Source organism: Eptatretus burgeri, chromosome 15 (assembly GCF_056783735.1).
Source record: "Eptatretus burgeri isolate ZD-2024b chromosome 15, Ebu_testis_v1, whole genome shotgun sequence".
Taxonomy (NCBI): Eukaryota; Metazoa; Chordata; class Myxini; order Myxiniformes; family Myxinidae; genus Eptatretus; species Eptatretus burgeri.
Genome location: NC_140975.1, coordinates 47,908,864 through 47,922,600, shown reverse-complemented (window position 1 = coordinate 47,922,600; position 13,737 = coordinate 47,908,864). Strand labels below are relative to the sequence as shown.

General features: G+C 43.3%; 1 protein-coding gene across 2 annotated transcripts in view; it reads right to left on the bottom strand.

Annotated features, from left to right (window-relative positions):
* Nucleotides 1–13,737, bottom strand: part of LOC147012126 (uncharacterized) — a 146,445-nt gene that overhangs the window by 26,694 nt on the left and 106,014 nt on the right. The window contains exons 14-15 of one of the 2 annotated variants that reach the window (XM_085858460.1): nt 10,820–10,978; nt 10,499–10,639 (exon numbers count right to left, since the gene is read on the bottom strand). In XM_085858460.1, coding sequence (XP_085714586.1) covers nt 10,499–10,639; nt 10,820–10,978 — 300 coding nt within the window. Of the gene's footprint in view, nt 1–10,498; nt 10,664–10,819; nt 10,979–13,737 lie in introns of both variants that reach the window. The other variant, XM_085858459.1, reaches the window with a different exon arrangement.

The following is a 13,737-nucleotide window of genomic DNA, read 5'->3' as shown; positions in this document are numbered from 1 at the left end:
AGCTTCTAGATTGATAAATAAACCAAGTTTTGAGAGAGAAGAGGTTTTTTCAGAGAACTTTTCTGCTATTCATATGAAAAAGGAAAGTATTGTCATGGATAAACCAATTTATATTGGAACAGCAGTTCTTGATTTATCAAAGATATTGATGTATGATTATTTGTATAATGATTTAAAGAAAGAGTATGGTGAAAATGCTTCATTGTTGTATATGGACACCGATAGTTTTATTCTAGATATAAAAACTGACGATGTTTATAAGGATATGAAGAAAAACATTGGAGTATATGATACAAGTAATTTTAGTAAGAAGAGTGAGTTATTTTCAAAAAAGAATGAAAAGGTTATTGGTAAGTTTAAGGATGAGTTGGGTGGAAAAGTAATGAGTGAGTTTATTGGATTGAGAGCAAAGGCATATGCTTATAAGTATGGTGATCAGATTGATAAAAGGTTAAAGGGAATAAAGAAATATGTAATAAAGAAATCAATAACTTTTAGAAATTATTATAATTGTTTGATGAATAAGAAAGAAGAATATAGGAAAATGAATACAATAAGAAGTTATAAACATAAGATATATAGTGAAGAAGTAAATAAAAAGGCATTAGGAGCCTTTGATGATAAGAGATTTATTTTAGATAATGGAATAGATTGTGTTCCATATGGATATTGTATGATAGAGTGTATAAAATAGATTGTGTTCCATATGGGTATTGTATGATAGAGTGAATAGAATAGATTGTGTTCCATATGGACACAAGTTTTAACGATGGGAAGATGGGTTAGGGTTTTTAAGGGCTTCCGCCGCGTTTTTCACAATATATAAATGGTCGAACCAAGTATTAGTCAAACTAAAGAGTGGAGAAAATCTCAGTCTTGGTATATAAATGGAAAACATAATGAATGTGAAAAATATCAAATAAGTCTTATTGAAAAAATATCTAAAACAAAGGTAAATAAAACAAATATGCGAATCAATTTAAAAACCAATAAGTTAGAGGATGTAAAGAAAATAATAAATATGTTTGAATGGACTGAAAAATTTGATGGTTATCAATTGAACAATGGAAAAATAATTTACTACAATATCAAAATGATATGCAACTCAGGAGGTGGTCAGATGAGATCATTAAGAGAAGTTTATCATTTCGTAATGGCACAAAAGGGGTATCTTAAAAAATATAAAGATTCAAATGTTTTGTTTTTCAATATTTTAGATGGGGATTATTGTGCAAAGAAAATTAAACTATTGAAGGAATTTGAGAATGAACAAATGTTTATAGGTTCAATGAGTGAGCTAAACAATATGCATTGGTTATTTGATAAAGAGTGTCCCGGGGCTTAGGCGTTTCAGATATTTCTTTAGAATCACCTTTAACAAATCTTTATCTTGTTGTATGGGCTATTTGAATAGAGAGCCCCTAGGTTAAAGGGGAAATAAAAAAATGACCGTTTTTACAGCCATTTTTCCCTGCTGTGCAGGGGTTTGGCTTTTTCTTGAGGCAATGTTTTATGGCCGGATGCCCTTCCTGACACCAACCCTGGTCGCCTCTTACGACACACAGGGATACGGTACACCTATTCTAACCGGGGCATACACCGGGACCAGTACACTGGCACTCATTTCGCCGACCTCGGAAGGATGGCAGGCTGAGTCAACCCCCTGGTGTTAATTCAGCAGCCAACGGGATTTGAACTCAGGACCCTGGGATCCCAAGCCGCCACCCTAACCACTAAGCCAACACCAGGCTCCAGGTTAAAAGGGGAGACAAATAAATATACCTTGGGCTAAAAAGGGGATTTATTTTTTAGGGGAAAAAAAAGAAAAATTTCATGGCTGAAAATCCCCCATTCATTTACATGGGGAAAAGTGAGCCAGAACCAGTATTCTTTCCCTACTCACCTGCCCCACAGAGCTCGATTTTTCATTTTCGTCCCAAGGTCAAGGTCACAAGGTCACTAACTTAAAAAATTGTGATTTTGACATAAAAATCCATCTTATCTTCTCCGAGGGGTTTGTCGAATCTGGCAGGGGTTTCGGTATTTGGTTAGCCCAATGGCACCTGCCCCACAGAGCTCAATTTTTCATTTTCGTCCCAAGGTCAAGGTCACAAGGTCACGAACTTAAAAAATTGTGATTTTGACATAAAAATCCATCTTCTCCAAGGGGTTTGTCGAATCTGGCAGGGGTTTCGGTATTTGGTTAGCCCAATGGCACCTGCATAATCCCACAGAGCTCGATTTTTCATTTTAGTCCCAAGGTCAAGGTCACAAGGTCACAAACTTAGAAAATTGCAAATTTTGACATAAAAATCCATCTTCTCTGAGGGGTTTGTCGAATCTGGCAGGGGTTTCGGGATTTGGTTAGCCCAATGGCACCTGTATAGTCCCACAGAGCTCGATTTTTCATTTTCGTTCCAAGGTCAAGGCCACAAGGTCACAAACTTAGAAAATTGCGAATTGTGTTTTTAGGGGGTAGCCGATTTCAATTTGCATCTTTTCCTAGGGGGTTTGTCGAATCTGGCAGGGGTTTCGGTATTTGGTTAGCCCAATGGCACCTGCCCCACAGAGCTCAATTTTTCATTTTCGTCCCAAGGTCAAGGTCACAAGGTCACGAACTTAAAAAATTGTGATTTTGACATAAAAATCCATCTTCTCCAAGGGGTTTGTCGAATCTGGCAGGGGTTTCGGTATTTGGTTAGCCCAATGGCACCTGCATAATCCCACAGAGCTCGATTTTTCATTTTAGTCCCAAGGTCAAGGCCACAAGGTCACAAACTTAGAAAATTGCGAATTGTGTTTTTAGGGGGTAGCCAATTTCAATTTGCATCTTCTCCTAGGGGGTTTGTCGAATCTGGCAGGGGTTTCGGTATTTGGTTAGCCCAATGGCACCTGCCCCACAGAGCTCGATTTTTCATTTTCGTCCCAAGGTCAAGGTCACAAGGTCACTAACTTAAAAAATTGTGATTTTGACATAAAAATCCATCTTATCTTCTCCGAGGGGTTTGTCGAATCTGGCAGGGGTTTCGGTATTTGGTTAGCCCAATGGCACCTGCCCCACAGAGCTCAATTTTTCATTTTCGTCCCAAGGTCAAGGTCACAAGGTCACGAACTTAAAAAATTGTGATTTTGACATAAAAATCCATCTTCTCCAAGGGGTTTGTCGAATCTGGCAGGGGTTTCGGTATTTGGTTAGCCCAATGGCACCTGCATAATCCCACAGAGCTCGATTTTTCATTTTAGTCCCAAGGTCAAGGCCACAAGGTCACAAACTTAGAAAATTGCGAATTGTGTTTTTAGGGGGTAGCCAATTTCAATTTGCATCTTCTCCTAGGGGGTTTGTCGAATCTGGCAGGGGTTTCGGTATTTGGTTAGCCCAATGGCACCTGCCCCACAGAGCTCGATTTTTCATTTTCGTCCCAAGGTCAAGGTCACAAGGTCACTAACTTAAAAAATTGTGATTTTGACATAAAAATCCATCTTATCTTCTCCGAGGGGTTTGTCGAATCTGGCAGGGTTTCGGTATTTGGTTAGCCCAATGGCACCTGCCCCACAGAGCTCGATTTTTCATTTTTGTCCCAAGGTCAAGGTCACAAGGTCACGAACTTAAAAAAATTGTGATTTTGACATAAAAATCCATCTTCTCTGAGGGGTTTGTCGAATCTGGCAGGGGTATCGGTGTTTGGTTAGCCCAATGGCACCTGCATAGCCCCAGGGAGCTCAATTTTTCATTTTCATCTCAAGGTCAAGGTCACAAGGTCACGAACTTACAAAATTTCGAATTTTGACATAAAAATCATACGACCGCACTTTGAGAGCTAGGATGACAATATTTTTTATGCATAATCTTGAGGTCATTCCTCACCTAAAGTCTTGAAACCATTTTGCTCTATCTCGAACACCTTGCCCATGGTGCCCCCTTCAAGTTTGTTTTTACGCTGATTTCATCAAAGTAAGGATAATCCGAGGAGTGCGAAATGCCATATAGCCTATATGATGTTATATTGTTCATGGAATGTTCCAGAGGAGGTTTTGCACCAAAGAGCATAATCCTTGACCTTTGACCTTTAAAGTTCACAAAGGTCAAATTTTCAAAGTTGTGGGAATCGAACCGGGTTTTCGACCTTCTTCGACGAACTAACTCCAATAAGCTATAGCACGTATCCTGTTTCCTTATTTTAATGTCCACAACATTGTTTTGTGACCTTTTAAGATTATGCAAAGGTCAAATTTTTTAAGTTGTTGAACGAAACTGGGTTTTCAACATTTTGCAGCTAATAACCTGTTACTCATACCACATCATGTTGATCATTTTTATAACTTGGTCAAACATTATCACATTGTCTCATCCTTGACTTCTGAAACAATCTACATCGTCAAATACCGCTCGTGAACCATCGTCGTCTTCAGACTTGTCTCATTTAAATTTAAACATATCTACTGTTAATGCCGCCACTACCTTTCCAGGGACACCAATCCATACATTAACTACTCTGAGTGAAAGACCTCTGCCTTACAGCTGTCCTAACTCTCCTCATCCTTACTATCAGGCTATGGCCCCGGTCCTTTATCCATGCTAACTCTGCTGAAAAACCATTCTGCTCTTATTTTATCGACACTCTTGATTATCTTAAACATTTCGAAGAGATCCCCTCATAATAGCCTCCTTTCTAATGTAAAAAGTCCTGTCTCCATCAGCTTCTCCTCATCGCTTAGACTCGCTCTGGAATCAATATATTCAGTTCACATAACTGGTACTCAGGTATTCATGCACGGTAAAAAACACTAAACGCGTACTTCAAAGATGCTCCGACAGCTCAAAAGCATACTAGCACAACAGAGGCTTTTGGTGGAAGGTTTTCTCAGCGAGTGTACGTAGGATTCTTCCATGATAATTCTGATAACTTGATATACTCTCCTGTGATTTCAAAATTTAAGTGCATAAAATTAAGTTTATAAATAATAACATTGTAATTTATAACTTATATTATAACTTACAAGATTAAAAAAGAAGGATCGAAGGAGAACACGTGAGCGAAGAGGAAGAAAAGAGGAGGTTTTCTCAACTGGTGGAGGTAACATTGTTCCGTAATTGATAATTCTGATAATTGATATTCTGTGACTTCAAAATTAAGTCTATAAATGATAACATTTTAATTTACAAGATATATTGTAGGTTTATAACATATAAGGTTTAAAAAAGGATAGATTGAAGGAGAACACTTGAGTAAGGAGGAAGAAGAGGGGGTTCAGTATCATCCGGAAAGAACAAAGAGCAGTTTGTGAGTGTCTCGTCTGGAAAGGATGTTCTCAAAGAGCGATGACAGAGGAGTAAGATACATACCAAGCTGAGAGGTGCTTGGGAAAGCAGATGAGCACACTCAAAGCTGACATTTTTTTTTCTTGAGTACCAAACCATTTTTGCTGGTACTCATTGGAAAACCAAATAAAATAAAAATATATTGTTACGGTTGTGGAAATTCACAGAGCACCATATAGGTCCTTAGATCAGTTATGTCAATAAGTCTGTGTTCAGATAGATTTCCCCACCGATGTCTAAGGGATTTATTTGTGTGACAGGGCTGTGATCTTTGAGTAAGCCGTTTTTCTTTTACTATCTTTATTTTGGACCAACCACCATTACTAGCACCACAAAGCGCCACCAACCACAACAACCACGATCACCTCAACCACCAACCACAACAACCATGATCACCTCAACCACCAACCACAACAACCATGCCACCTCAGCCTCAACCACCAACCACAACAACCATGCCACCTCAGCCTCAACCACCAACCACAACAACCACGATCACCTCAACCACCAACCATGATCACCTCAACCATCAACCACAACAACCACGCCACCTCAGCCTCAACCACCAACCACAACAACCACGAAAGCAGGCAGACGACCCTTCCCCCCCCTTCCCCCGAACAAATGGTGTCTCCGCAGCCAACACGAGAGACTCCACCCTGCGAGTGGAAAAATAAAAATACAGCGGCGAGGGAGCGTCCCCGATTTGGCGGGAAAACGCTTCCTTCGAGAAGTTTCCCACGTGTGCTGGAAGTAAGGGCGGGAGGTGAAAGGGGGCGGGGCTTGGTGATAAAGAGGCGGAACGCGAGCGCGGGGAGCTTGTGCTGAGGAGAATCGCGAGAAGGAGAGGGAGAATTTGCTGAGGAGAATCGCGAGAAGGAGAGGGAGCTTGTGCTGAGGAGAATCGCGAGAAGGAGAGGGAGCTTTGTGAGCTGAGGCGGAACGAGAGCGCGAGAGGGCTTTTCTGAGCTGAGGCGGATCGAGAGATCATGAGCGAGGTGGCGCTCCGGACCGAAGGCGCTCTGGCTGGGTCGGTGGTCGTGATGGAGCCACCTTGGATCGTGTGTGAAGCCGGATCGTGGAGGACACGAGCTCGGGGAGCTCACCACACGGTCATGTTTTTCTTTTTTATATCTTTCTGGGTGTTTGTGTGTGTGTGTGTGTGTGTGTGTGTGTGTGTGTGTGTGTGTGTGTGTGTGTGTGTGTGTGTGTTTGTGGCGCCGTCTATAAGTAAACCCATATAAGTGCATGTGAATAATAAATAGATACGGCTGCAGTCTTTCGGCTAGTGTGCTGTCCCATCCCCCCATTCATTCCTTGAATACTGCTTGTATGTTTCTTCATTGCTTGCTCTTGTGTGTGGAAATAAATGTGTCTGTCTCAATGTACCAGGTCGTTGCGTCCCTTTCCTTAATTGAACTGCCATCATTAAGTTCGGAATAATAGCTGGCTTTTTAATAGCCGATAAAGTGATCGGGTCCAACAGGGCTGCGCGATAAATACACCGCTCGGTATCCGCAGAACGGAGCGAGCTGCGTACGTGGCTCGTTTCCAAGCAGCTCCCGTTGAGGTACAACCTCTCGGTAGCCTTCTCGCACGAATAATTCGGGAAATTGACAGTTTGGCGATTGGACCCTGTAGCGTGCGGGTAGTGTACTGACAAGGCTGTGGTGTGCTGAAAAACACACCCGTAACTGGATTCCGGCGTTTGATCCGGAAGGCTGCGACTGGATTCCTCGTCCGGTGGGCATACTGCCGCGATTCGGCTAAAAGCGGCTGTCCGCACGTCGGCGGGCGGAAATCAATAACAATATTGTGTGCACCCCTCAATATAGTAGACCTATGCTGGACCCTCCCGATGGCAACGACGTCCTTCCTCAGATGGTGACCAAAATTCTACACAATATTCGAAAGGAATCCTCACCAAATTCCGATACAGTGTTAACACTACCTCTTTTGATTTATAATTTTTCTTACAACGAATACAACCGAAAACCCTGTCAGCATTACCTATAGCTGCCTGGCTGCTATCTGCTTTGCACACATACCAAGGGAACTCCCCTCTGAGCTGGTGCTCCTGCCTCTCACCTTTCTCGACTTCAAGCTGTGTAAACCAAGGCATTTAAGATAATTGGTATCTCCCACGACGAGGCTGTCTTTGGGTCTCTCACTCTCTCACCACAGGCAGGTTGGTGGTCTCTGTCTTCTTCCGTCTCCTCTCCCCCCTCCCCTCTGCTCTGTCTGCTATCTGTCCCCCCCATATTTCCGCAGGGCGCTCAAAGTCCGCCAGCAAACCCCTTCTGGTAAAACTACGAAAATCTAGAATCACTGCTCATCTTCATTCTTTCATTCCTCTTTTTTCCTGCCTTAAGAACAAACTCCCACACACTCATCAATCCCACTCTTCCCTCCAGGTCTTCAAAATAGCAGTTCACCACCATCTCTCATCTTCCCCCATCCAAAACCACAATCTTTTCTGCCCCCATTAATCCACCCCAAACCCACCTCCTTCAAATTCCCTGCTTTCCTTCCTGAAAGTCCCTATAGTGTCCATCTTGTTTACCCTGTGTTCCCCACCCTATCCTGCTCCCTTCCATATATCTCATGTCTCTGTTCCCCACTGTTTTGTCCTTCCCTCTCCCATCCCACCAGTCTCCTGCTCCCTTTGTTGTACGTTCTGTGTGTTAGCTCTTATACGAGCCTTGACATTGTATATAAATAATTATAATTAAAATTAAAATAAAAAACTCCAAGGAAGTGCAAGAATGAAAATTGGGTGTTTAGGTTAATTAAAACACCTCTTTTGAAGATAATTAACGGTCTTATTTAATTATCATTTGTCAAGGCTCATCCTCGGTCAGCCTGCTCTCCCTCGCTGGGGTCTTAATTCACCATTTTTCGGCCTGCCTAACAATACCTTGACTTGGAAAAGGCCGGAAAGGTTTCTTATCGATAAAGCGCTCAAAAGTTTTTGTTTTTTTCCCCACTTTCCTCACTCACATCATCGAATGCTTGATCTTCATACCGATGAATCACTGGATGCATCACTTTTGTAAGTGCTATAATTTTCAAGTTAGGAGCTTGAAGCGATTTCATGCATTATAAATATATGATGCGATGTTCCACGATCTACTCTCACGGACTATTTAAAGTAGATAATGAAAATATAATTGCTGTTTGAGGATCAGATCACGTGGACGAAATAACCAATAATGGGACATACCCACAAAAACGAAATAAACATCGCCGGTTTCTTAACATTTTCATATTTCACTCCATATTTCAACAATGAGCTTTCTATCGCTTGCCAAGCCAGCCACTCCTTGTCAACCATTTTGTTGGAGTGCTTGCTTGAGTGCTTAAGCCACTTGACGAGAGCCGTACAGTATAGTGGTATTACGCACATAGTTTGTGCCCCGATCCGGAGTTCAGTTTGCTCTCAGTACAAAGAGGTACATAGACAGCACACATGGACGTCGTATAAATGGGTAGCTTTGGATTTGTAAAGCACTCTTCGTGTGTGTGTGTGTGTGTGTGTGTGTGTGTGTGTGTGTGTGTGTGTGTGTGTGTGTGTGTGTGTGTGTGTGTGTGTGTGTGTTTGTGTTTGTGTGTGTGTGTGTGTGTGTGTGTTTTTTGCACGGGATTCGCGGGTGCACTGACCAAACTCACACCCAGGCCCATGTTGTGTGGCCCCGTGGTGGAGGTTTCAACTTTTAACCTCAGCAGCATCCTCCTTTGTCCTCATAGCTGTTTCTGAAGCAATTGGTTAATTTATATGAATTGGTTGTGCTTGGGAGAAATCAAGGTGGTAATGTTCATAAATTGAATCAGACCTATGGAGTAACAGAATTCCTTTGCAGAAGTGCCATGGCTGGTGAGAGACATCTTCCCCACAATTAAAGTTGAATTGACAGGTCGAAAGTTCCTCAATTCCTCTCTGGATCCTTTCTTAAATAATGGAGTTACAATTTCTGCTCTCTAATCCTCCAGTACATGTCCTGACTCCATTGAGGTAAAAAAAATATCAATTAACATCACACTTGTGAATTATTCACAGAACTAAGTCCTTCCTTGGACATCATCAGCTCATAACAATGTACAAACGTTAACTCAAGTGCCATGAAGCATGGCCCCCCCTTTGTTGGCTGTTACAAAGCCACATCCCATCTTTCCATCCTGTATGTAGGCAGTGCTATACAGGGGTCCTGTGGTTAACTGGTCATTTGACAAGATGCAAAAGTGCAGGAATGCTACTCTCCCACCACTAAAAATGCTAGTGGCCTTTCAGTCCACTATCACCTCTCATCTGGTCTTTCCCAATCCCTCCTTTTATCTATTTTATCTCTCACCAACCCTGCTACTTCATAAGCACTCATCCAGCAACCCATACCTTGCTATGGGTTGCCGGATGAGTGCTTATGAAATGCTCACCTTCACTCATTTGTCCCCCTTTTTACATCATCCACGAAACTGTCTCCACGAGTCCATCCAATCTTGCCATTTCCACCAGTTTGTTAAGGGGGTGATTAATCGCCAACTACTGTTGTTTCCCATACATACTAGGTAGGACCTTTTGCATTTTCACTGACCTTTCTCTCAATCCATCTATAACCTTCTCTGTCTGCAGTTATGCTGTTACTGGCATTTCTGTCCACATTAATTGTCATGAAATAGTTTGCTTGTGTAACTATTGTTATGATTGTGAGGAGGAGAGGGGAAGACGGACAAGGAAAATAGTTAAATGAAGGGCTTAGATGGCGTTGGCATTTGTGTTCCGTTTTAAAACTTCTTACAAGGTATTAAGTGTTTGATTAACGTAAGGTGTCACTGAAGGTTATTCCCCAGAATGAAGATGGGAGATTTGTGATAATAGGGATAGCCAGAGTAAGGTGTCTCTTCTCTTTATGTGCCGATAAATCATTGTAATTTTATTTCTTAAAAGGCACAGAATTAGCCCTGTGAGACCACAGGGTTGTGGTGTCCGCTCAGTGCGGGTTTGTTAAGAAAAGCCGTAAGCTGTTCATCTTTGGGCTTATCCCGGTGTAGATGCAGTAGCTATCGCAAGTCCAAGCATTACGTTCCATTCCAACTGCTACTGTCAAGGTGACACTATTTTCTGCCAGGAAAACGTGAAAAAAAAATGAGCAGCAGGGATATCAATCGATTTTGCTTTCTTACCATCCTCATCATTGGGTGGAAGTGGATCCTGAGAGGCAATGGGAGAGTCATGAGGTGATGGCAAGGATGTGCCATTGGTGGAAGCCTTCGACGTGAGGCTCGGCCGGCGCTCAAATCCTGGAATGCGATTCACCCAGTGCTCTGACAAGAAGGAACAAGTGGAGCCTACAGAACATGCAATAAAGAAAACACAAACTTCTTCCATCAAATGTGTTGATTCTAAAGGTTCAAAAAAATACGCCAGTTTGAAGAAAAATCCAAGTTTTTTTTGTAAAGCTTTCATGTAACAATCAACTCGTAAAACTTTTCTGGCAAGCTCACCAGCAAGTGAACTGCTTGCAGACCATGTTGGAATGGAGCTACGACGCTGGTAGAAGAGAATGTAGGCTGAGCGAGTGCACACACTCTCCTCAGGGACGGGTTCCACACTGCTGTCATCAAAACTGTACCACTGGCCATCCAGCGAGTTTTTGCAATGGGCTGCGGTTTTCACACATGCACACAATTAGTGTGAATATATACATATACCCGTGGTCGGCAACCAGCGGCCCACGGGCCAAATGCAGCCCGCGAGCTCCTCCCGTGCGGCCCGCGGCGCCTTGTCCGGATTTCCATTAGGTGCGGCCCGCGAAACATTTTTCTGAACCGACGGCAGATTTAACATATGTGGACATATGATTCTTCCACATATATCACAGTCTCTGTACGTCACAATAAACTAGAGGGGGAGCACTCGGGAGAGTGCAAAACCTCCGCCGCCAATACTGCTGGGTCACTCAAGTGAATCTTATATGTTATTCATTAAATATGATGTCAACAGTGCTGACAGAGTTATAGTTCTTTTCTCCATTTTTTTTGGGGGGGGGGGTTGGAAATCACTTAAAACATGTAAAAATGCAAAAAAAAAAAAATCGAAATTTTGTTGAAAAAAAAGTTGCAAAATATTTTTTTTCTCTAAATTTTATTTGGGGGGGGGTTGGAAATCACTTAAAACATGTAGAAATGCAAAAAAAAAATTCTATATTTTTTGTGGGGGACTAACAATTTTTTTTGCGGGGGGGGGGTTGGAAATCAATCAAAACATGTAGAAATGCAAAAAAAATTCTCTAACAATTTTTTTCTTGGGGTGGGGGGGTAACAATTCTTTTGGGGGGGTTGGAAATCACTTAAAACATGTAGAAATGCAAAAAAAAATTCTCTATTTTTTTTTGGGGGGGGGTAGGAAATTACTGAAAACATGTAGAAATGCAAAAAAAAAAAAAATTTCTTTTCTCGAACAATTATTTTTGGGGGGGGGACCAAGTCCAAAATTTAATGGCATGATCCTTGGACCATACCTAACCCCCCACCAAGTTTAGTCGAAATCCGTCGAGGAGTTTTTCCGTAATACCGTTCACAAACAAACAAACAAACAAACAAGCAGTCATAGACTGGTACTTACGAAATCGTCAACTTGACCTCTGACCTTGTCTAATAAAAGCTGTCTCTGGAGAAGGTAGCGATGCAAACCAGAAGTTTCTACGATTATTCTGTCCCAAACCATCAAAAATCGAATGTTTGACCTCACTGTGACCTTGACCTTTGACTGATTTTGACCAAAATTGAATCAGCACTAGCCATCACCCTCCTGAATCACGTGGTGTAATTTGACATTGGTAGCTTCTTCCGTTCTCGAGTTATCGTGCCTACAAACAAACAAACAAACAAACACACACACAAGCAAACACACAAACAGATGACGGAAGTCATCAATATACTTACGAAATCTTTAGATTTCGAAGGCACCCTGAAGGAAATCTTTAGATTTCATAAGTAACAAACAGAAAGGGGTGAAAACAGTAATCTCCATCCATCTTCGAAGATGGCGGAGGTTAATTATTTTCGCTTCTCGTCCACTTAACTTGGTCTGAAATATTTTTTCGTTGTTGTTTCAGATGACTGAAGGTACCCTCACTATGAAGAAGAGGAAGCTGTTAGACGAGAACCGCTCCTTCAAAAAGGAATGGGAAGCGTTCTTCTTCGTCGAGCGCAAGGGAAAGGCTTTGTGTATCATCTGCCACGAGACCGTCGCCGTCATGAAGGTGTGCAACGTGAAGCGTCACTTCACTTCGGTGCACCCCAAGCAAGCTGCGTTGCCTGACGACAAGAAGAAGGCAGATTCGGGCGTCTGAGTGCCCAGCTGGAGAAGCAGAGTGCCTTCATGAAGAGGAGCGTCTCTTCGATGCAAGCGGCTGCTCAGAGCAACACTAGGGCCAGCTACCGTGTTGCACACCTTGTGGCCACCAACCTCAAACCGTTTACCGAAGGTGAATTCCTCAAGGAGTGCATGATGGCCGTGGTTGAGGACGCGTGTCCTGACAAGTCGAGAGAGTTTGCGGCCATCAGCCTGTCTGCCAGGAGCTTGACCCGCCGCATAGAGGAGATGGCCGCCGATGTCCGGGGCACCCTGAAGGACATGTGTCAGTCCGCTTGCTTCTTCTCCATCGCCTTGGACGAGTCGACTGACATCAAGGACACGGCTCAGCTTGCCATCTTCTTCCACGGCGGCAGGGACAACTTCGTCATCTTTGAGGAGTTCATCCGACTCATCCCACTCAGCGGTACCACCACTGGCGCCGACGTGTGCAAGGCAGTCACAGACTGGCTGAAGGAGGCCGACCTCGACCTCACTCGCATGTGCGGCATCACGACCGACGGAGCGCCTGCCATGGTCGGGGACAAGAAAGGCTTTGCGGCACTTCTTGTGAAGTACCTGCGCAGCCTTGGACACCAGCAGGATGTGAAGCGCTTTCACTGTCTGGTGCACCAGGAGGCTCTGTGTGCCAAGTCTGTGACCATTACGGAGGTCATGACTGTCGTCGTCAGGGCGGTGAACTTTGTTTGCGCCCGTGCTCTCAACCACAGACAGTTCCGCGATCTCCTGGCTGACGCTGAGGCAGAGTTCGGCGACCTGATCTACTTCTGCGAGGTCCGTTGGCTCAGCCGAGGAAAGATGTTGGAGAGAGTCTTCAGCCTGAGGGATGAGCTGGCGTCTTTCCTGCGGGAGAAGGGCAATCCTGTCCTTCAGTTTGAGGATCCCGCATGGGTGTGTGACCTCGGGTTCCTGGTGGACATTACTAGACATCTAAATGAGCTGAACATCCATCTGCAGGGTAAAGATGTCTTGGTACCTAACCTCCTCGCCTTCGTGAAGGCATTCAAATGCAAACTTCGCCTGTGGGAGCATCAGCTCAACCAGA